Raw genomic sequence first — 20,997 nt, 5'->3', positions numbered from 1 at the left:
TTCAATAATTATTAAGATATAAATGTGTATTAAATAATATTAAAATTTTAAATTAAATTAAATAATTATTAATTTTTTATTAAATTTTAAATCTCGAAATGAAATTTAGAAAATTTATATAAAAATTGTATAGATTTTAAAATCTATTAAAATGATGTAAGATGACTTTAATAAAAGAGAAAAAAAATTAGAAAGGTGTAGGTTGACTTTAATAAGAAAGAGAAAAAGTTAGAGGGGAGAAAGAAAAAATATTAAAATAATATTAATTAAGATTAAAATGATAATTTTTGGAGGTGCAGGATGAAAGCTTGGAGGTGGAGGATGAAACACCCAAATTCAAAATTAGAATATAAATTTGCAATATTTTTCATAGGCCCAAACATAACCATCGAGGCCCAAACTGTTTCCACAAGTGAAAAGAATTTAGTTACAGAAAACCGAACACGCGACTATGGCATAACATAAAAGGTTGAGTTTGTCTTCTCTCTCTCTCCTCTCTGTGCTAAATAAACACCAACCTCAGTTGCGGTTAATCGAACCGTTTGATTAGTTGAGGTCATGGCGTTTTGGCACCGAATCGGAAAGGCGAAGCTCAGAACCCTCTGCACCCAATTCCAACGATCTTACATTCATCTTCACCATGCTTCTGCCCCCAAACCCTGCCATATGGACATTCCACGGCCGAATTCTGTGTTTCATGCCAGACCCCCAAGCGTTTTCAGTACGGTGAGGTTCTTCGCTGCCCCTGTTCAGGTAATTGGTCACACTTTTATTTGCTGAGACTGCCCAAGTTTCTGTCTTTGCTCTGTATTTGGAACTGGGTTGCTCAGTGATGGATCATTTTATTTTAGATCAGGGTTGGTGTTATGGGGTTCGCCTTGGTGGTTGAAGTGGTACCCTTTTGAATTTGAATATATTTTGTGGGATTTCAGTTTCAGGTAAAGCACAAGAACGAGGAGGATGATCCAAGTGAGCAACGGTTGAATGAGAAAATCAAAGCTCCATATGTCAGGCTTGTTGTGGGTGATGGTAAACCTATTGCCCATTTGAATTGATGCTAGTTTGGTTGTTTACTTCTGTAATGTTTTAAGAGTAAATATAACATGCAATGTTAATATACAGAATTTTTACACCTTCTTTGCATCATCGGTAGTAATGTTTACTCTTTATCCTCTCAATGATTAAACTGTGGAGTTGTTGTAATGGAAAATTGCTAGAAGTTAAAGCTACCTAGCTATTTTTGCGATAAAGATATTACAGTTGTGCATCATTATGAGATAGCTGTTTTCTCTTGATTAAACTACTGCTACCAAGATAAACTACAACTGAGCCTAGATCCTTGTTTAGGCTTAAGCTCTACCTGAATTACTCTAATAAACATAAATGCAAATTTGAACTATATTATTATTATTTAATACATGGGGCTTGGAACATCAGCTTTATGTGTTATTTACTTTACGAGTTTCCAATTAAGTTTATGAGTTCACGCAGACCATTCAATAGTACCAAGGTTTGAAGCATTGCAACGTGCCAAGGCGCTTAAACTTGATTTAGTTGAGGTAACTGATTATTTTTGTCCTTTCCTTTGTTAAATTGAATGATACTTTTTTTTTTATATTGTAGTTTTTAAGAATTTTTTCAAGAGATACCTGCAAAATAGAGATTTGAGTTAAAGTAGATATCATAATTTCATGAAAACCATCATTTATTGAAGGACTTATTTATTTATTTTTGCATCCTTATAATCTTTTAAGTCATCCTGTTGTGATGGATCTGGACAGTCATTGTAAGATCTAACCTTATATTGGGGCAAAAACAAAAACGTGTGTCTAACGTTATATAGTGATTGATCTCATCATCGTGAACAGCACATCCTTAAAAACAGGGATATTTTATGATTAGTGGTAGATAACCTATAGACTCATGCATCAAATTTGTCAATCCATAAAGCATTAAAATTTGCATGAAGAAGGTTGGGAGGTTGGGCTAAGCACATAGAGGATGTTTCCCTTTTGACATTTATTATATGAGAATTTGTTCATGTGACAGGTTGATAAAAGTGCTAAGCCTCCTGTCTGTAAAATTATGAACTTCAACCAAGAAAAGTATAAGCGACATGTATTGGAAAAGGAGCGTGCTAAAAGCAGGGTACAATATACTATGGATGTTGCTTTTGAAGTTTCTTTGTTGTCATTATTGATATATATTTTGCCATGCTCATTTTAATTTGATAGTGGAATGTTCAAACATAGGAGTCTCTGTTAGCAAAGAAGTGAGACTACATGAGAGTTTACCCTGTTAGAATAAATGTGCCATATTATATGTTCGACATGTTGGCGACATAATTGGATGAGTAGATAAAGGTCAGGTGGAATTTAAATGGGGATTATGGGTATGAAAAGCTCCTAAATCACGACACACTATACAATTTACTATCACATACTTAGTTGTCATCTTTCTATGTCAAAATCAACTTGTTAAGTATGGAGTTTACCATCAACAGTTGTATGCTTCTATTTGGAGTGAACTATCATGTCCCTGCTAACTTTGAAAGAATTTGACTCTGCTAGGTCTAGGTCTTTATAATATGCATAAGTAAAAGAATCAGATTACATGCTGCATATTGACCAAATATTGTAACATCTAACTGAAATTCAAATTCTTGACTTACTGGAAAACAAAGACCGTAAGAATGTTTTTTCACACAACAAAATGAACAAGCTGACTGAAATTTGTGCTTTCCTCTCATTATTCCAAATAATAATTATGATGCAGTCAGCTTTCTTATAGCAATGGTTTAAAAATGAAACCATATATAATAATATGAACTAAAGGTGAATCTTTCCATTTTCAGATCCAAAACAAATTTCCAATATTGTATGTACTTTTAATTTTAAAAGTAAAAACATATTTCATAATTAATTAGTGCTTTACTTTTTAATTACTTAGTAATTAGTTGGTGCAACGGTAATTAGTGCTGGCTTTTAAACCCAATATAAATGATTGCTTAACATTTAATTGGAGCAACTGAGCAAGAGATTTTTCATGGTTTATTGATTGGTAGAATAAAAGCAGATAGGACTGTCTACATTTATCCTCCCAAATCCTCGCTAGAGAAGTCTTGTGCCTGAGTTGCACTTCACTGTTCTATTATGGCATGTTTAGTGACTTGTGAAAGACAAATATTTATTTAGATCATTAAATGTAATATTCTTATTCTTAATCAGTTTTCTGACAAATGCAGGCTGACAAGACACTAAAAAAGGATGTTAAAGAAGTGCGATTTTCTGAAAAAATTGTAAGCCTTTTCTATTTCCTTTTACTTTTCTATATCTTTTAAATGTTTTAGCAAACTACTATTATAAATTAAGTCTAGTAGCATGTTTGTTCTAGAATTATTTACTAGGTCTCCAATTGTGAGCTGGAAGCCCTTGTTTGTTCTGGCAGTAGAAAATCTGATTTTCACATTTTCTAATTAAAAGCACATGTCTCGATATAAATCCATGGAACAGATTAATTTGGATACACATCTCAATTATGTTTTATAGAATTAATTTTACCTTATTTTAAATCAAACCTTAGCCAAGGCAATAAATGTTTTAGCCCAACCTTTTGGTATTGATGTTTCAAATGCAATTGAACTGGAATGCATGCTTTATCAGCTGGGCTAAATCTTATTCATTTTCAGCTCCTCTGTACTTGCTTTCTACAAAATAGGCCATTGCTTTTAGCATCTAACTCGAACAAGTGCTCTGGTGAAGACAATATGCCATTAAAGTTTCAATTTGTATGAAGAAATGTTGAACCTGCAAGATAGTATGTCTTTACAATTGTATATATGAGTGTGTGTTGTGGCTAACTATGGTGTCTGGCTTATGAGTGAGAGTCGTGTTTTATTAACTCATTCTGGAAAAGGAAAATTTGGTGGATTGAAATTTCTGCTGTTGATGTTTTCAGGGAGCACAAGACCTAAAGAACAAAGCAGATACGGTTAGAAAGTTAATGGAGAAGGGTTATCGAGTGAAGGTACTCTCTCTACTGTTTGGGTTTGAATTAGATTTCTATATTGTCTCTGCAGTATTCAAGGAACAATGTTGTAATTGTAAGTTAAATATTAATATAGTTTTTATGGGATTAATTTTGTACGTATATAGTTGTCATTTCTAATCAATTAAATTTCTTTAAAGTACTATTATTGTTTTTATTAATAAAAATATATGACACAAGTTATGCAATACATATTATATCAAAAGGAAAATATACATTTAAAATATATAATATGACAATGAAATATGTGTTTCACAAAGGAATAGAATAAAAAATATTATGATATGATATATCAATACAGCTTTAGGATAAAAATAGAAATTCATTATATAATATAACTATTAAGTATGTCTTACCGTAGTAATTAATTATTAATAGAAAAAATGAATGAAAAACTATAAACTCTATTAAGATAAATATTAAAATATTAACTTGACTCTAGAGATTACAATAGAAGTTTAAGTGATCTTGATGACAAAAGACTTATTAAATATATATTAAATGTTAACTTCAGAGTGAAAATTTAAATATAGCTTTAGGTGATATTGGTGTAGTCGAAAACAAGACAAATTAGGAGTATAATGGCAATGTTCAGGTAATTTTCATAAAATTAAAAAAAAAAATAGAGAACTGAAGAAGCAAAACCAGCAATTTGCTAATCATATATTTTCAGAAAATCACATAGCTTAACAGTATAGCATATTTTAATATTCATTTAAAAAAAAAACATAATGGATACTGATAGGAAACAAAATCGTTCCTGTTTCTAAACGGATGTATGAGTTACTGTGTATCATGTACTCAGTTGGTGAATGATTTCGCAGAAATATGACTGTTTTTTGTCTATTTAAAACAGTGCAAGGTATCATCAAGCAAAGAAGATCAGGACTTGGCAGCATTATTTTCTCCTTTCCTTGCTCTGGTTTGATTATTCTTATTTTCTTGTATTTTTTTTCTCTGTCTGAACCATATTTTAAGTTTTTTCTTTTTTATACCTTTTCTCTACAAACCCTTCATTCTACATTTTAAAACTTATTTGCAGCTGGGAGATGCGTGCATTGTGGAAAGTGGACCATTTATGGCAAAAAAAGATGCATATATGATAGTCAGACACATTAAGTATGGGGTAGCCAAGAAAAGTGGGAAAAAATTTTCTAATGCAGCAAATATAGAGACTTCAACAGCCAATCCTAGTGATTCTGTTGAATATGAGAGTCATGCAGAATCGAACATGACTTATTCTCCTGACTATCAAACAAATGCTGATGCAGAATCAGCCTTTCTGTCAAGAAGTAATGATCCTATATCTCCTCCTGTTTCTGAAAACAGGTATAGGAGAACTAAACCTCAAGGTGAAAATAACGACCAATCTAATGCACAAGTTTCTCCTGCTGAGACTGAGAATAGATACAAAAGAGTAGAGCCAAGAAACAGATTCCAGCAAACATCAAATAACATGAACAACTACCAAGGTCCAGGAACAAGAGATGCATTCAGGCCGCCCCCGCCGAATCAGAATTGGCCAAGGCAAGCTCAGGGGAATGTTAATGTTGATACCAGAATAGAAAATAACAGGCAAGCTTTCACTCCTCCTGGTTATGGAAATTTTAGAGGTCCAAATGGGGGAATCCCTAAGCATGCTGGTGCTCCCAATAGCCCAAGACCCAGTTATGGCAATTTCAGTGCTTCAAATGATGGCCTCCCCAGGCATCCCAATGCTCCTGATACTCGGAAGACCTTCTAGTTATGGCATATCTAGTCCTCCAAAATGCCCTCAAACACAAGGTGTATCAAAGTCAATAGCATTCAACACATAAGGGATGTTAGCAACTCAAATAGAGGAGGGTTGTATCAAGGCTGACCTACATAGGATGGTTCATATATTTGGTGCAGTGACACATTACACTCTTTAGAAACATGAAGCAATGGGTGACATCCTTCACCCCACAGTGCTTGCAGCTGTATTTTATTTACCATAGATGACCCATGAAAAGGTCTATTTGGTGGGAGTTTTGCATCATCTGATGTTGGTAGTTTCAGAATGGAAGAACAATTTTGGATTTGTTTATTTATCTAACGGTAGAGACGTGGAATTTTCTAACTATCCACTCATAACTGAAAGTTTTGATCTGTTTGTCTTTTCATCTATCATTGTTTAATAATCATTTATTCCTATGATCGATGTTATGAACATATGTAATGATTATTGGAAAAGTTATATCAGTAGTGATTTTTAATTGATTAATAATTTAACGATCTTTATGTTAAAATTAATCTCAGAATCTTTTCAACAATACTTTTAATGTATAATTCTGTAGTCCCATCAATTTAAATAAATAATTCTCTAAATCTGCAGTGAAGATTTGTCTATATCAATGTTTTTGTTTTTGCGTTATTAGTTCCAAAATTATTGATTCATTTTAGCTTTATTTTCAAAAGAAATTTATGAAAAATTTTGAAATAAAATTGTGAAATTATTATTGTATATATCCAGTCTAACAAATAAATTAAAGAACTCGGGCCAACAAGATTTATAGGAACTAAATAATATTAAAAGACATATTTGTTGATTTAGTTACATTATATTAAGTCAAATATCAGAAATTTAATTATACAATATATGAATATTATGAATATCTTTTATATCGTACATCAATAAAATATATGATTGATATACTTAATTAATATATTATTGTTATTATCATATTTTTAAGGGTTAAATATGTTTTTAGTTCCTATATGAGACGATTTTGGTTTTAGTCTCTCTTTCAAATTAAGGTACAATTTAGTCCTTCAACTCTAGAAAACTCTGGTTTCAGTTCTTTTTACCAAATTTTTTTAACTTTATTTGCTGTTTCAAAAAAAAAAATTGGTAAAAAGAACTAAAACCAGAGTTTTCTAAAGTTAGAGGACTAAATTTTACATTCGTTTGAAAAAGGAACTAAAACTAAAATCGTCCCAAAGTATAAGAACTAAAAATATATTTAATCCTATTTTTATAAATGCATGTGACATTTTGTATGAAATATCATCACATTCTCGTATTCAGTATTCTATTTTCATAAATCTTCAAACTTTCTCATTGACTTCACTGTTAAATTGTATATGGATTTTTCCTCTCAAGATAAAAAGGATTTGATTTCAATTATCAGGATTATTCAAATTACCACTTAATCGTGTTTAAAAATCTACATTTGGATCCCAACAAGAACAATTATAATTTCACAAAATTAAATTCTAAAATTCACAAATTACTCCTTACAATATTTTCGTGATAGTTAAATACATTTTAACTAGTCATAAATAATGTATTAGAGAGTTTATTACCATAAAAAGTGAGGATTGAATGAGTAGTGGAAAGGGGAGCGCGAGAAGTAATTCCCTTGCTGGGCTTCAGGAAGTGGGACCTGAACTGGACTGGCTTTTCGAAAGCCCGTTCTTTAACGGCTCAAACTCCGTCCATATTAGACGTCAATGAGAATAATAATAAATTAATTAAAATTAGTAGAAAATAATAGTGCTATGCTAATTTGCGTGTATTAAGCAGCCTAAGTATAACTGTAAAACTGCTTATTCCACCCCTACGTTTTGATTGTGAATTGAAGAGAGATGAGGGAAGGTTTTGAGTTTGATAATGGCAAGTGATAACTCGCTGCAACTAGAAAGCTATTAAAGAGTGTTTGTCTGCTTTCTCCTCTGCTGTGTTCGAAGCTCAGTTTTCAGATTTCGCCACGCAAACCCTAACGCTTCCAACTTGCAGTTGCTTCTCTCAACAGGGTTATTTATTATTATTAATCTTTTTTTTTTTTTTTTATCATTCGCTTTTCCAATTAGGTTTCTATTCAGTTGTTATGCATTCCCACCAATGATTCCACACCGTTAATTTAATTAGTTTTGCAGGTTTTGACCAAAAGGAGCTGTATAATACATTATTGGAATTTGATTAGTAGAGTTACGATGGATTTTGACGAGTATGAGTATTTAGAGAAAGCAGTTGAAAATGCTGAAGTTAAGAAGGAGAAGCATAGGGCTAATGGTAGTGATAGAAGTGTGAAGTCTGAAGAGAGAGGGCATGGTCGGAGTGCTAAGCATAAGAGTGGCGAGAAGGATGACGACGACGTTGAATTCCATTCCAGACATTCAAAATCTGGAGATGATTCCCGCCATTATGAGAGGAAGAGAGAAAGAGGCTCCTCTCGGCAAGGTTTGCAGTACAGAGATGGAGTGAAGGAAAAAGATCAGCACAGAAGCTCTGGGGGCAGTAGGGATAGGAAGAGGGATAGAGACAGAGGCCATGAGAACAAGGATGGGAAGAGAGGTAGGGAGAGAGAGAGAGATCGCGAGCGCGACCAAGAAAGGGATAGAAGGGACCGAGGAAGTGAGAGTGAACAGGAACACCGCAGCAGAAGTAGATCCGAAAGGCATCGGAGTGATCCGGATGACAGAGACAGAGAAACAATTCTTGATAAAGACAGAGAAATAAGCCGGGATAAGGATTTCAGAGACAGAGAAAGGGTGAGGGAAACAAGGGAACGGGTTAGAGAAAGCAGGTATTCTTTCACATTAAAGTTTTATTCATTTTAGCTGCTGTGGTAGATTATCCATAATTTGGTCTGTGATAGTTATCTAGCTACCCTAGATTTTTGTTTCCTATTGACTTCTTACATCCATTATGAACAGGGATTATGCATATAGTAATTTCTTTTCTGCTTCATCTCTTCTAGAGAGTTAACCTCCTGTCTGACGGGCATGCAATGTGATATATACGTAAACAGTATTGCCCATTTTTCCTTTAGCAGAGCATTGGATATGAAAAGGATGCAGAAATGCCGCTGACTTGAAAGCCACTTAATTAATGAACAGAGTATGTTTGGACAAACTTTTTCGTAAGGACTACTAGGAGAGAAAAATATGAAATTGACTTCTCCATAAGTTAGTTAACCTATGTACAAGGTAAAAATAAGAATTTGAAGTTACTTGAAAGAGTTTGTACATAGCTTATGCTTGGACTAATTTTAACTTACGGAGAAGTCAATTTCATTTTTCTCTCCTAGAAATCCTTGTGGAGAAGCTCGATCAAATAGATCCTAAATTCCTTTGTCTTTCTGTATAAAATCCCATATTGAAGATAGATGTATGCACCCATGAAACTCTTTCACCTTTGTTATATTTTTTGCCAAAATGTGATTCCTAAATTTCATGTCTGTAAATATGACATGAACAATTTGTTGGTAGGGACTATGTTTAATATCAATCTTGGATAGGTTATTCTTTTAATCTGCAATTTTAGATATCTCGAGAAATAGTAGATATAGAAACAGTAACATTTTCCACTTCTGCTTTTAATCCGTTAATTCCCGCATACTCTTTGTGATATTACATGATCAGGTACTGCTATATAGAACACAGACACACTTCTTTAATAGCTCAAACTTTTAGGTAGATTGTTAATTCAATTTAGGAGTGTAATTTACTTGACTAAATGATTTGGAGTTTGATCCTCATGGTCATTGGTGCATAGTTCTAGGACAGTCGCATTATGAGGTTCGTGGCCTTGAAATTTATCTATAAACGATTTTAATGTCTGGGAACAGAATACAATTTACAAGTTGTTTCTGGGTCCTAGATAAATCATAATAAGCTTTCCAGGTCTACTTGCTTGTTAACAAATTCTTTCATTTACTCCCTTTCTTCTATTTCATTTATTTTATCATATTCACAATCCTTATAGTCGATGATCTAATTATGCTTCCAGTAATAGGTTTGTTGAGTCGTTGATTAGATTTAGTATGGCGAGTTTAATAGGCTGAGGTAATTGTGCCAAGATCAAGACTTTGGTATTTGGGTGAATCTTATTTAATTTTTAGTTTGTGTTGAACCCATTTTATGCACCTTAAGTTATGCAAATTCATATATATTCTCATATGTAGTATAGTTCTGTTAATCTTAAATAATCAGAAATGTGTTATCCTCTTGGCTATGAAGTTCAATCACCTACTCGTTTTTATAAATGATATTTATTCTTTGTCCTGCTTTACCTGACATCATTGTTATTTGCATTTTTGATGCTCATGAGTTTGTCTTTGTTTGTGAAATAGGTTATTTTCTTGTCTCTCGTCTCTATTTCGAGGATCGTTGTAGGTTTGTTTTACTGTTTGTATTGATTACAATATCTAAACTGGATTTGAGAATGGTGGTTTTTTAGTTGCATATAGTTTAGTTGTGTTGTTTAGCAGCATTATAGCTTCTGACTATTGAATGTAGATTCTAGGAACACGTGGATATGGTATAAAGGTCATCAAATGATCTTTGCCGAGGTACTGGAGCCTTAGGTCACTGGTTTCGAAAGTTTTCCCCTCCCGGAATCTATTTGAAAGTATGCATTGCAACCATTCATAGTTTGAATGGTCGTTGTAGTGGCGGTGATGCCATGCTGTTTATAATCCTTCCCTCTTGAAATTAGTTGCTTAATTGGATTTATTCTGTTGCAGAAATGCTGGTGATGGTGTAATGGACAATGCTTAAGAGAAGCAATTCAATTCTGATGCCTGTGGACAAAACCAATGTTCATTTGGCTACATGTTGATCACAGTTTTTGTCACTGCATTTAATAGATTGGTCTCACTGTGATTAATTGGGGGAAATAATAGATTTAGAAAGTTCTGCAATTCATAGCTTTAAAAGAGCAGATAAAGTCCCTAAAATTGGTTTAAAATCTACCACCAGATAGAGTCCAGCAATTCTGTTGTTCATGTCCAGAACTGCAACATTAATTTTTTTGTTCACATCACAGGCATCTTGCTTTGATCAATGTGATTAAAGGCCTTTATGTTTTATATTATTTGATTCTATTGATTTACCGATTGCATGGGTAGGATGGTTTTTTGTGTACTCTGCTGACCTATAGCTGTTGATTCTTTCCTTCTGTTTAATCACATCACTAGCAATGTCCTATATAAAACTAGATTTTGTGTACTATAAAGGTTGTATTCACTTTATGCTTATGGTTCTTTTACTCGGTATATATAAGCTGTTAACAAGTTTCAACTTAATGCAATTAGGTCCCTCACTCTCTCGTACTGCCATCAATCCAAGTTGGTGATGCTGTTTCAATATAAGATTTTGTTTTATTTATATAAGGTACAAAATCTTGTGTTAATAGCAATTGGATAACATTCATTACCCTTTAATTACCGTTTCCATCAATCCACGGGTTTGATTCTTTTTTAGTTCAAGAAGTAAAAGTCATAAATTAAAACCTATTACCTGGGGATTTCATGTTAACTTAATTTAGTTCCCTGCAGGCCTGTGTTCACGTGGATTTGGGCTTTATACATGTAAAGACCATTTGCTGCCATGTTGCGAATTTAAGGAACATGGAAATTTTGTGTTGGGAAATATGGTTTATGCAATAGTTTGTTAAATAGATGTTATCGTTATTTTCAAATCTGAACTGCTATAAAGAGATTGCTTGCATTTCAACAACTTGGGCTATAATTTTGTGCTTTCATTATGTTGTAGGCGACATAAAGAGAAAAAGGAAGAAGCAACACAACCTGATCCTGATCCTGAAAGAGATCAAAGAACTGTGTTCGCCTATCAGGTATTCCAAATACAGCTGGAATGCAATCACATGATCTGTTTCTTATACTTCATTAACTGCCAGATCTAATCTTCAAAACATTTTCACAGATTTCTCTGAAAGCTGATGAAAGAGATGTATACGAGTTCTTCTCAAGGGCTGGCAAGGTCATACTATATTTCACTTTGTTTGCTAACAACAAAATTACTTTCCTATGCTATGGTACTTGGCTTTGATTTTGTAGTTTAATACATGAAAGTGAATTCTGGAACAATTATTGAAAAACTGTTTGTTTCTTTTTGGCATTTTTATTGTAATAGATCCTTGTCTACCTTAAATAATGTAAGAGAATAAACAAGAGATTGCCAGATAAAAATAAATCTCAGAAGCTTGTAATGCACTTCTCTGACAGAGTTTCAGAAGCAAATCTATTCTTGTTAATGACATGAATTTGTTTTAATTCCTTAATAGTGTAATGAATTTTGCACATCAGTAAATCCTATTGTATCTCATGTTAAGGAAATGTGAACTGCAATATTCACGTCAAATTACATTCGAATGATGTGTCACCTTATTACTTACTGATAGTGTATATAGTTTTACATTGTTAGTTGTACCAAATTAAAACTTGTACCTTTTCGAAGTGTGTCTTGTTTTTCCCAACCCCCTCCCCTGTCCTTCCCTTTTTCTCTATTCTTCTTTGCAAAAAGTTGGAGTTTTTTGACCTATTTTTCATTGACATATCTAGTTTACTATTTCAAGGTACGGGATGTTCGCTTGATTATGGACCGGAATTCAAGGCGTTCTAAGGGTGTTGGGTAAGCACAAGACAACTGTGATCTGAACTAAATTAACTTTGTACCTTTTATTTATGCATGAAGAAAGCAACATCAAAAGGCTGTTGGAAGGAGAATTAGCAACTTGCACCTAAATTAATCTTTTATGAATTCTGTGAACATTAACTTAGGATTGAACAAATATAAGACCTGATATTTTGTGAAGAAAATGTAAAATTAAAACTTGTAGTCATTACATGCACATATTAGACGTGAGTATTAGAGAATCTAACCCAACTTTTCAATCTTACAGGTCTCAGTGTGTTGTGGACCGTGACAAATTTATGCCAAGATTCTATTAATTAGGAATATCTTTATTTTTATTTTATCAATTAGGATAATTGTTAAGGATATCTTTGTAGTCTTTTTAAGGACAGACTTGATTGAAATTTCGTGAGTGAGAATTTTATTTTTTCAGAAAAGCTTGTATTAGTAGTTTAGAAGTGCTCTCTCATGTTTGAGTGTGCTTCTCACTGTAGGTCAGTAGAAGGAGTCTTTCGAGTCTACACCAGTGTCTTAATCTTTCACAAAGGTCCATAACACAGTGATGGTCTAAATTAACTCCTTTAATGTTCTTACCTAGTGTTCTCCGGCATATGTACGTGTACATGCATACATGTATGTATAAAGGTATATATGTGATTGAACTTGTTTGAATCCAAAGAAAATAATGATTTTTATTAATGAACCCTAGATCCTGAATGCTGTGGCACTGTGGTAGCAGCCTCAAAATAGGGTTAGTGGATACAAAACTGGTTTATAAGTAGAATTCTCTCTCAATCTCGCCTCTTAAATTACATGTATTAGGTTTCGTTTATTTTACTATCTCAGTCTTGCCCGCTAACCTAATCCAGGTAAACTCCCTCACTAATACACATCTAACTGACTATAAACAGGTATCTATCAATCTGATGCCTAAAGGTATAAATCTCTACCATGATAACGATCCTTGTTATTTTCCGTTTTATGATGTATATAGACCGGGGTGTGTATTTACATTATAATGTGACCAGTCAATAATTACAATCACTTTGTCAATTGTTGTAAGTGAAAACGATTAATGATCATAAAAAATTATATATTTAAGGTAGACAGTGTAAACCTCATCTTTATTGGATTTGTATATGACTATGTACTGCTTTCTTTTATGCAGGTATATTGAGTTTTATGATGCCATGTCTGTCCCAATGGCAATAGCTCTTTCAGGCCAACCTGTCCTAGGTCAACCAGTGATGGTGAAGCCGTCAGAAGCAGAAAAGAATTTGGTTCAGTCCACAACATCTGTTGCTGGTGGATCCACTGGACTTATAGGTCCGTATTCTGGGGGAGCAAGAAGGCTCTATGTTGGGAATCTGCATATCAGTATGAGTGAAGCTGATATTCGTAAGGTGATCACTTGTTTATTTTGACCTTGGAAAATTATTGGTGCATTTTGTTAATGAGTTTCTAGAACTGGTTGACTTAAAAGGGTCTTCATCCTATGATGCAATGCAAGAGTTGAATGAGATTACTCCCTGAACTGATAAATTATCTCTTCCTTCTCTTTTGCCCGTGCCTCTTCTTTTCCTCATGTTACATTTCTTTCTGATTACTTGAAAGTCAATATTTTGCTTTCTTTTCCAGTTTGATAATAGTGTACATTCCAATCGATTGTATTATTCTTTTAAACTCCTTTGTTAAATTGTACAGGTATTTGAAGCATTTGGTCAGGTTGAGCTAGTCCAGCTGCCTCTCGATGAAAGTGGGCACTGCAAAGGTTTTGGCTTTGTACAGGTGAATTTTGTATCTAGTAGCAATAATTGGGCAATTGCTCACTCTACATGGAAACTTTTAGTGAATTTAAACCAAGGTAGAACCTCTCTATGGACCCACTGGAGTCATGATCTACTCGTGAATGAAGTTGCTACTGGCTTCTGATGTTATCATACTACTAGCTTTATCATAATACTTTTCGCAAGCTGTAGTTTTTCCAACTATGTAGGTTAACTAAACTGTTCATTGTAGTTTGCACGACTTGAAGATGCCAGAAATGCTCAGAGCTTGAATGGTCAATTAGAGATTGGTGGTCGTACAATCAAGGTACTGTTGAATTGTTCATAAATTTAAGTTTGGTAAACCTTCTTTTACTAACATTAGGCTTTATAAGTTTGGGTCCTATTAAATTTTATAAAATGTGAATACTGGAAATGTCTTAATGAGAAATCAGCTTATGGACTACTTTTAATTTGTATCTCGATCTTGTGCTATATCTAACTGATTGCATAGACTGTGTGTAGCAAACTAGTTGAGTAGTCATGCATTCTGATTCTTGCAGTTAGGATGCTGAACTGATGGAGTCTTGATTGAACCCTTATACCTTTTATATTCTAAGTTGTTATCCGGACCAGTTTCTTGGAAGAATTTGTTTTTCCAGTTAGTGAATCTTGCAGATGATTTTATTTTACTTTTAGGGTAGGCAGAGTCTTGTAGTTTGTACTCATTTTATTGTACTAGAATAGTTTTAAAAGTAAAACAGGAACCGTAAAGGAATGTATATCTTTGTGGTTGTTTGTTTTTCATTTGAACTTGAGTTTATTTATCTGTATGTAAACTTTCAGTTGCTGTTACTGATCAATCTGAAATGAATTAGGTATCAGCTGTTACTGATCAATCTGGAATGCTAGAGGCTGGAGGAAATACTGGTGATTTTGATGATGATGATGAAGGAGGTGGCTTGGTAAGTAATCTATGAAAATTGGTTATGAACTATTGAAATTTTACTAAATTACACATCGTCCTGATGTTTGAAAGCCAACATGGAACTCCATTATGCAGTCTAAGTTGAAGCAGTCACATTCATAACAGATTAATCACATTCCAGTGGTGTGGTTATACTGTAATTGAATTTGGGTGCTCTACTATTTTGTGCCTGGGTAATGTTAGCTTTATTTGAAATATATATAGGAACCTGAACGAGTATTCTGAGGATTATTACTTGGGAACTAGTGCTAGCTAAATACTTCACATGTTTTAAACATGAAAGATTGGCTGTTCATGTTCTGAAATCTGAATATTGGAAGATTGGGTTATTTTTGTGCAGCGTTTTTTAATCTTAGTAATTTCGAAAATTATATTATCAAATGGTCTGCTGTCAGTGATTACTAGGTTTGAATTTAGACCCTGCTTTCTTCAGCAGATTATATTAATATAGTGCTTTGAATTGAAGTATATTGAAATTTTCTTTTGCACCTGAAAGAAGTCTCCTCTCCCTAATTTTTTGACAAATACAGAATTACAATAATATTGATATTCAATAAACCTCAATCGATGAGAAGTATTATCTTTACCAAAATATTCATTTCTGTTTGAAAACTTGTATTAACTGGTTCTTTTTTTTTAGTTTTATTTATGGATTATAACAGAATTTAACTTGTGCTAATTGTAATAGAAGCCACACTGTTTTAGCTGACCGTTTATTTTCAGTCCTTGAATGCATGTTCTCGAGCAATACTAATGCAGAAGTTGGATCGTAGTGGCACTGCATCAAGGTTTGTCCCCTTCCATTTTTGCTTTTCACATGTCAAAATCAATATGAATACTCATTATCTCACTCGTGCATTTCTCGACAGCATGGTTGGTTCCCTGGGTAATTCTGTTGTCAACCACACAGGTCTTAATCTACCAGCAACTGGAAACATACTTGCAGCTGTGCCCGGGGGTTCTCCCCTTTCTTCTATTCCTGCCGTATCTGGGTTGTCAGGTGGAGGTCTCCAAATTCCCATGGCTACAATTCCTACTATTGATACAATTGGTGTTCCAAGTGAATGCTTAATGTTAAAGAACATGTTTGATCCCAAGGACGAGGTGGTTAAATTGCATCTATACTTCGTATTTTTGTTTCATCCTTTTTTGTCTAATAATATTACTGGCTTGATGTGCTGTAGACTGAACCAGATTTTGATTTGGATATTAAAGAAGATGTTGAAGCAGAATGCTCTAAGTTTGGGACGTTAAAACATATATATGTTGATAAGTGAGTAAACTAGTAATCTTTTAGCTCATCATCTAATTATGAGACTACAAGTTTGTGGCGTTTTCATGTATTTATTATTTTAATGATCATCAGGAAGAGTGCTGGTTTTGTCTACTTACGTTTTGAAGATACCCAATCTGCAATAAGTTCTCAGCGGTCCTTGCACGGACGATGGTTTGCTGGGAAGATGATCACAGCGAGCTTCATGGTACATTTCATGGCCTTTATTTCTCTTTTTTATTTTTTGAATATCCACAAAATTGACGAACATATTTTCCTGAACGAAAGTATATATTAAATCCTGTTTATGCTGGCAGGTGCCTCAGTCATACGAAGATAAGTTCCCGGACAGCAGATAAACTGCTGAATTGTTGCATGATGCGGAATCTCGTGGCCGAAATAATCATCTTCAGAATTATATAACTGCTTTTACTTGTCTTGGATTGGCTAAAAGGAGCTGTTTATAAAACTCGCATAATTTTTTGGGGGGTGTTTGCTTTTTATAAGAGTCTGTTACAGTATTACTGTTGTGGCTGGGCAGTGGTATTGATTGGAACAAAGGTTTTTTGATGCCACAAACATTGATGTAATTCAACTTGGGCTGATGCCAATCACAGTTTTGATGTATCCTCACTTTCTTTGTGGACATTGGCATAAGCCTGAAAGGAAACCCCCCATAATCGGTTGGTCAACATGTTTCGGTCACTAGTACATTTTTCTAGCCTGAAAGAAATCAAATATAAAAATGCAGTCTTGGGTTAAACAGAACTCGGACTATTGTTGGGTCTCGGATGAAAATTGTAACTAAATATTCATTAAAAATTTGTTTTTAAAATATAAAAATGAATGGTATACAGTATAAAATTAAAATGAATACTGGAATATTGAAGCACGTAATAGTAAGAAATAAGTAATGTGCAAATGTTACCTTAACTAGTACATGAAAAAGTATTTCAGGTAAGTGAAAAAATTTACTTATTAAAAAGATGTCTGTTTCCCTCAAATAAACTTGTAAATTACTTCCTCAGTTTATTTTTAATTGTTGTTTTAAGACTTTGTTTAAGAAACCAAAAAATAATTATCATTTTTTAATTTTAATGAAGTATTTATAAATCTTTCTGTTTTACTATTTTCATTTTTAAATCATAACAAATACATATGTGTTACTTACGAGATGAGCTACTTTTCTTGTCAAACAAGGATATCATATTACTCATTCATTCATGCCAACTCAAATTCTATTTTCTGATTATATTGCTCCGATTGGAAGTGTGACATACTGCATGACGACATTCCATCATAATGCTCCCATGCTAATAATGATACCTAACGCCACCATCTTTATTCAATTATGATACAAACACACATATAAATACTATTTATCGGAATCATTCAATCCAATTAAAGGGAGATAGACAGAATTAGTAATAATGGAAAGAGAGTTAGTTGAAGATATTGTGATTGTGGGGGCTGGAATTGCTGGCCTCACAACATCCTTAGGACTTCACAGGTTGGGTATCCCAAGTTTGGTGTTGGAATCCTCGGACACTTTGAGGGTCACTGGCTTTGCTTTGTCCATATGGCAAAATGCTTGGAAAGCTTTGGATGCTGTCGGTGTTGGAGACAGTCTCCGTCGCCAACATCTCCGGCTCAATGGGTATATTATACACCCACCTCTTTTATACTTTCTCTTCTTAGTATCATTCATTTTTCTCTAAACTGAATTACTGGATTTGGACCACAGGATTGTCGCCACTTCGTTGGTTACAGGTCAACAAACAGCAGCCATACCTTTCAGAGAACCAGGAAATCGGAAGTAAGTATACCCCATGAATTAGTGTGAGCTTAAAACTGGCCTATCTGGTTTTCTTCTTTTGGGGATAATTATTCAGTTTTGTAGAGGGCGTGGTTGTTAAATTTGATATAAATTCTTACTATGGTTGGTGTTTTTGTGATGCTGTAGAGATATCGAAATTCGTTGTGTTAAAAGGAAGTCGTTATTGGAAGCTCTTGTCAATGAGCTTCCAACAGGCTCCATCAGATATTCGTCAAAAGTTGTTGGTATTGAAGAATCTGGCTTCTATAAGATAATCCATCTTGCTGATGGGACAATCATCAAAACCAAGGTAAGTAGTATGTGTGACAAGTCATGAGAAATAAGCATGTAAGAGAAGCAAACAAGCGAAGCAACTGTTATGAATCCAAGTTAATAAACTCCAACTAATACTTGAATGTTTTCAATGGTAATAGGTGTTGATTGGGTGTGATGGAGTGAACTCCATGGTGGCAAAGTGGCTAGGCTTCAAGAAGGCCTCTTTTACTGGGAGATATGGAATCAGAGGTTGTGCAGAGGTCAACAGCAGTCACGGGTTAGAGCCAAAGTTCATGCAGTATTTTGGAAAAGGTTTTAGAGCTGGTGTTATTCCTTGTGATGAGAAGACCGTTTACTGGTTTTTCACTTGGAAACCAACCAGCCAAGGTGAATTTTCAAATACATGAGTTCACTATATATACATGCTTGTTATCTTTATCTTATTACATATTTAACATCATTCGTACCATTGTTTTTTGTGAAGTAGAGAAAGAGCTAAAAGAGAACCCTGCCAAAATGAAAGAGTATGTGTTGAAGAAGCTTGAAAATATGGCAAGTGATGTTAGATACTACATAGAAAAAACTGAAGAGGATGGCTTCCTATTAGCTCCATTGAGATATAGGAATCCCTGGGAGGTGATGATGGGGAATATTAGCAGAGGCAATGTTTGTGTTGGTGGAGATGCTTTCCACCCAATGACTCCAGACCTTGGTCAAGGAGGGTGTTGTGCATTGGAAGATGGGGTTGTTTTAGCAAGGTGTCTGGCTGAGGCATTCTCCAAAGAGGCAAGAAAAGATGGGAAAGAGGAACAACAGAAAAGGATTGAAGAAAGCTTGAAGAAATATGCAAAGGAGAGAAGATGGAGAAGCATTGATGTCATTGGTACAGCTTATGTGGTGGGTTCTATTCAGCAAGCTGAGTCCAATCTGGTTAGCTTTTTAAGGGACAAGATTTTGGCTCCATTTTTAGCCATTCAATTGTTCAAAAAGTCAGCTTATGATTGTGGGAAACTAATTGATTCTTAGGTCAGATGGAAGATATCAAGTGAATTTGATTGAGGTAATGGAATAAATTTGATTGTGTATTAACATATTTAAAATAATTTATAATTAAAATATAAAAAAGTTTTTAAAAATATAAATTAAGTTGAAATCAAATTAGAGTTAAATTATTATGATAAAATTAATAAAGAAAATAATTATATATTATAATAAAGCATATTAGAATAAATTATCAAATATTAAATTAATTAATTTTAGGGTTAAATACGTTTTTTATCTTTTAAGTTTTAGTGAAAATTAAAATTAATTTTTTAAACTTTGATTCAATTTATTTTCTCAATTCTAAAAATGTGTAGATCACATTTTTTTTTAATGTTAATTGAGAAATTTAAAACATCAAATAAATTTAACAAATTTGATAAATAGAAAATATGAGAGACTAAAATAGTTCTTTAAAAATATAAGTTAAGTTGAAATCAAATTTAAATTAAAATATTGATTATGATAAAATTTAATAAATAAAATAATTATTTTATAATAAAAGCATATTAAAATAAATTATCAAAATTTGATTAATTTTATCATTAACTTTAATTTTTTTATTCGAATTATTTATTTTATTGTAATAATAAAATATATTTATGAATATTTAATTATTATATATCATTTGTCAATTTAAAACTGCAATAAATTAATTTAAAATTTAATTAAGTTAATTTAATTTTTTCTTGTAAGATTAATTATTAAATGTTATAACAAATTATTTTATAAAATATTAAAATTAAAAATATTTTATTTATTGTTATAATATTTAGTTATGTATTATATTATAATTTTAAATCAAATATATTTATTAAAATATAATTTATTATACAATAAAATATTTACATATAATCAATTATATCTCATGTCATAGTACATTGATTGTGTTTGATTTTGAAAACATCTTTTACACTTTGGAGGAAAGAGGAAAGTTTACAGAAAAAGAAAAAAGAAATTCTCGTTTTCTTGTGCTTTTATGTTTGGCTTAATACTCCTGATGGTTCCTATTTTCGTCAAGTTTGTTCACTTTCGTCTTCATGTTTTTTTTTCTGTTCAATGTTGTCCTAAAGAGTGTAAATTTTTTTCAATTTGGTCCTTTTTGCTAACGCCGTTTAAATCGTTAACGGCCAACTGTCCAGTTGTACAATCAATGACACATCACCCTTGACACGTCATCATCATCTCCTACCTCCAGAAACCCTAATTTCCCCTTACACAAAAACCCTAGCCATCGCCGCCGCCACGGTCACGACCAGCCACCATCTTCTCACCTCCATTTTCTCTGTCCAACAACCACCCAATAACACCACCCATGGCCACCTACCAGCACCTTCATTGGCGCCACCCGTGCATCCAACAACAACCACCACGAAGCCCATTATCG

General features: G+C 33.2%; 3 protein-coding genes across 10 annotated transcripts; all 3 read left to right on the top strand.

Annotated features, from left to right (window-relative positions):
• The first annotated feature begins 434 nt into the window (after positions 1-434).
• Positions 435-6,240, top strand: LOC106769701 (translation initiation factor IF3-1, mitochondrial). 2 transcript variants are annotated; one of them, XM_014655425.2, is made up of 8 exons: positions 435-753; positions 933-1,029; positions 1,492-1,559; positions 2,050-2,148; positions 3,245-3,298; positions 3,958-4,026; positions 4,904-4,969; positions 5,090-6,240. In XM_014655425.2, exons 1-8 carry the CDS (start codon positions 559-561, stop codon positions 5,789-5,791), a joined length of 1,350 nt encoding a protein of 449 aa, XP_014510911.1. In that variant the 5' UTR covers positions 435-558; the 3' UTR covers positions 5,792-6,240. The 2 variants fall into 2 exon arrangements, with proteins under 2 accessions (XP_014510911.1, XP_022641509.1); XM_022785788.1 differs by lacking the exon at positions 2,050-2,148.
• A 1,340-nt stretch (positions 6,241-7,580) lies between these two features.
• On the top strand, positions 7,581-17,169 carry LOC106772006 (RNA-binding protein 39). 6 transcript variants are annotated; one of them, XM_014658106.2, is made up of 16 exons: positions 7,581-7,824; positions 7,948-8,597; positions 11,109-11,187; positions 11,352-11,449; positions 11,569-11,650; positions 11,740-11,796; positions 12,392-12,447; positions 13,619-13,853; positions 14,155-14,238; positions 14,470-14,544; positions 15,095-15,181; positions 15,928-15,992; positions 16,074-16,308; positions 16,389-16,477; positions 16,571-16,685; positions 16,795-17,169. In XM_014658106.2, the coding sequence occupies exons 2-16, from the start codon at positions 8,005-8,007 to the stop codon at positions 16,834-16,836; spliced, it is 1,992 nt and encodes a 663-aa protein (XP_014513592.1). In that variant the 5' UTR covers positions 7,581-7,824; positions 7,948-8,004; the 3' UTR covers positions 16,837-17,169. The 6 variants fall into 6 exon arrangements, with proteins under 6 accessions (XP_014513592.1, XP_014513593.1, XP_014513594.1 ...); XM_014658107.2 differs by having other exon boundaries at positions 7,940-8,597; XM_014658109.2 differs by lacking the exons at positions 7,581-7,824; positions 7,948-8,597 and adding an exon at positions 10,168-10,188.
• Positions 17,170-17,863: 694 nt separating this feature from the next.
• LOC106771267 (monooxygenase 2) lies at positions 17,864-19,662 on the top strand. 2 transcript variants are annotated; one of them, XM_014657221.2, is made up of 5 exons: positions 17,864-18,134; positions 18,222-18,293; positions 18,441-18,603; positions 18,728-18,956; positions 19,057-19,662. In XM_014657221.2, exons 1-5 carry the CDS (start codon positions 17,908-17,910, stop codon positions 19,593-19,595), a joined length of 1,230 nt encoding a protein of 409 aa, XP_014512707.1. In that variant the 5' UTR covers positions 17,864-17,907; the 3' UTR covers positions 19,596-19,662. The 2 variants fall into 2 exon arrangements, with proteins under 2 accessions (XP_014512707.1, XP_014512705.1); XM_014657219.2 differs by having other exon boundaries at positions 19,054-19,662.
• Positions 19,663-20,997: the final 1,335 nt, after the last annotated feature.

The sequence above is a fragment of the Vigna radiata genome, chromosome 8 (assembly GCF_000741045.1).
Source record: "Vigna radiata var. radiata cultivar VC1973A chromosome 8, Vradiata_ver6, whole genome shotgun sequence".
In the NCBI taxonomy this organism is placed as follows: Eukaryota; Viridiplantae; Streptophyta; class Magnoliopsida; order Fabales; family Fabaceae; genus Vigna; species Vigna radiata.
Note: the sequence above shows the minus strand (reverse complement) of the source record. Positions and strands in the feature narration are given on the sequence as shown.

Bases quoted from the DNA above. Each gene is read 5' to 3' on its own strand.
- LOC106769701 (XM_014655425.2), top strand. From the start codon at position 559: ATGGCGTTTTGGCACCGAATCGGAAAGGCGAAGCTCAGAACCCTCTGC. The intron at 3,299-3,957 runs GTAAGCCTTTTC...TGATGTTTTCAG, and splicing joins TGCGATTTTCTGAAAAAATT to GGAGCACAAGACCTAAAGAA. The intron at 4,027-4,903 runs GTACTCTCTCTA...TATTTAAAACAG, and splicing joins AGAAGGGTTATCGAGTGAAG to TGCAAGGTATCATCAAGCAA.
- LOC106772006 (XM_014658106.2), top strand. From the start codon at position 8,005: ATGGATTTTGACGAGTATGAGTATTTAGAGAAAGCAGTTGAAAATGCT. The intron at 11,797-12,391 runs GTCATACTATAT...TACTATTTCAAG, and splicing joins TCTTCTCAAGGGCTGGCAAG to GTACGGGATGTTCGCTTGAT. The intron at 12,448-13,618 runs GTAAGCACAAGA...TCTTTTATGCAG, and splicing joins AGGCGTTCTAAGGGTGTTGG to GTATATTGAGTTTTATGATG.
- LOC106771267 (XM_014657219.2), top strand. From the start codon at position 17,908: ATGGAAAGAGAGTTAGTTGAAGATATTGTGATTGTGGGGGCTGGAATT. The intron at 18,294-18,440 runs GTAAGTATACCC...GTGATGCTGTAG, and splicing joins AGAGAACCAGGAAATCGGAA to AGATATCGAAATTCGTTGTG. The intron at 18,604-18,727 runs GTAAGTAGTATG...CAATGGTAATAG, and splicing joins GGACAATCATCAAAACCAAG to GTGTTGATTGGGTGTGATGG.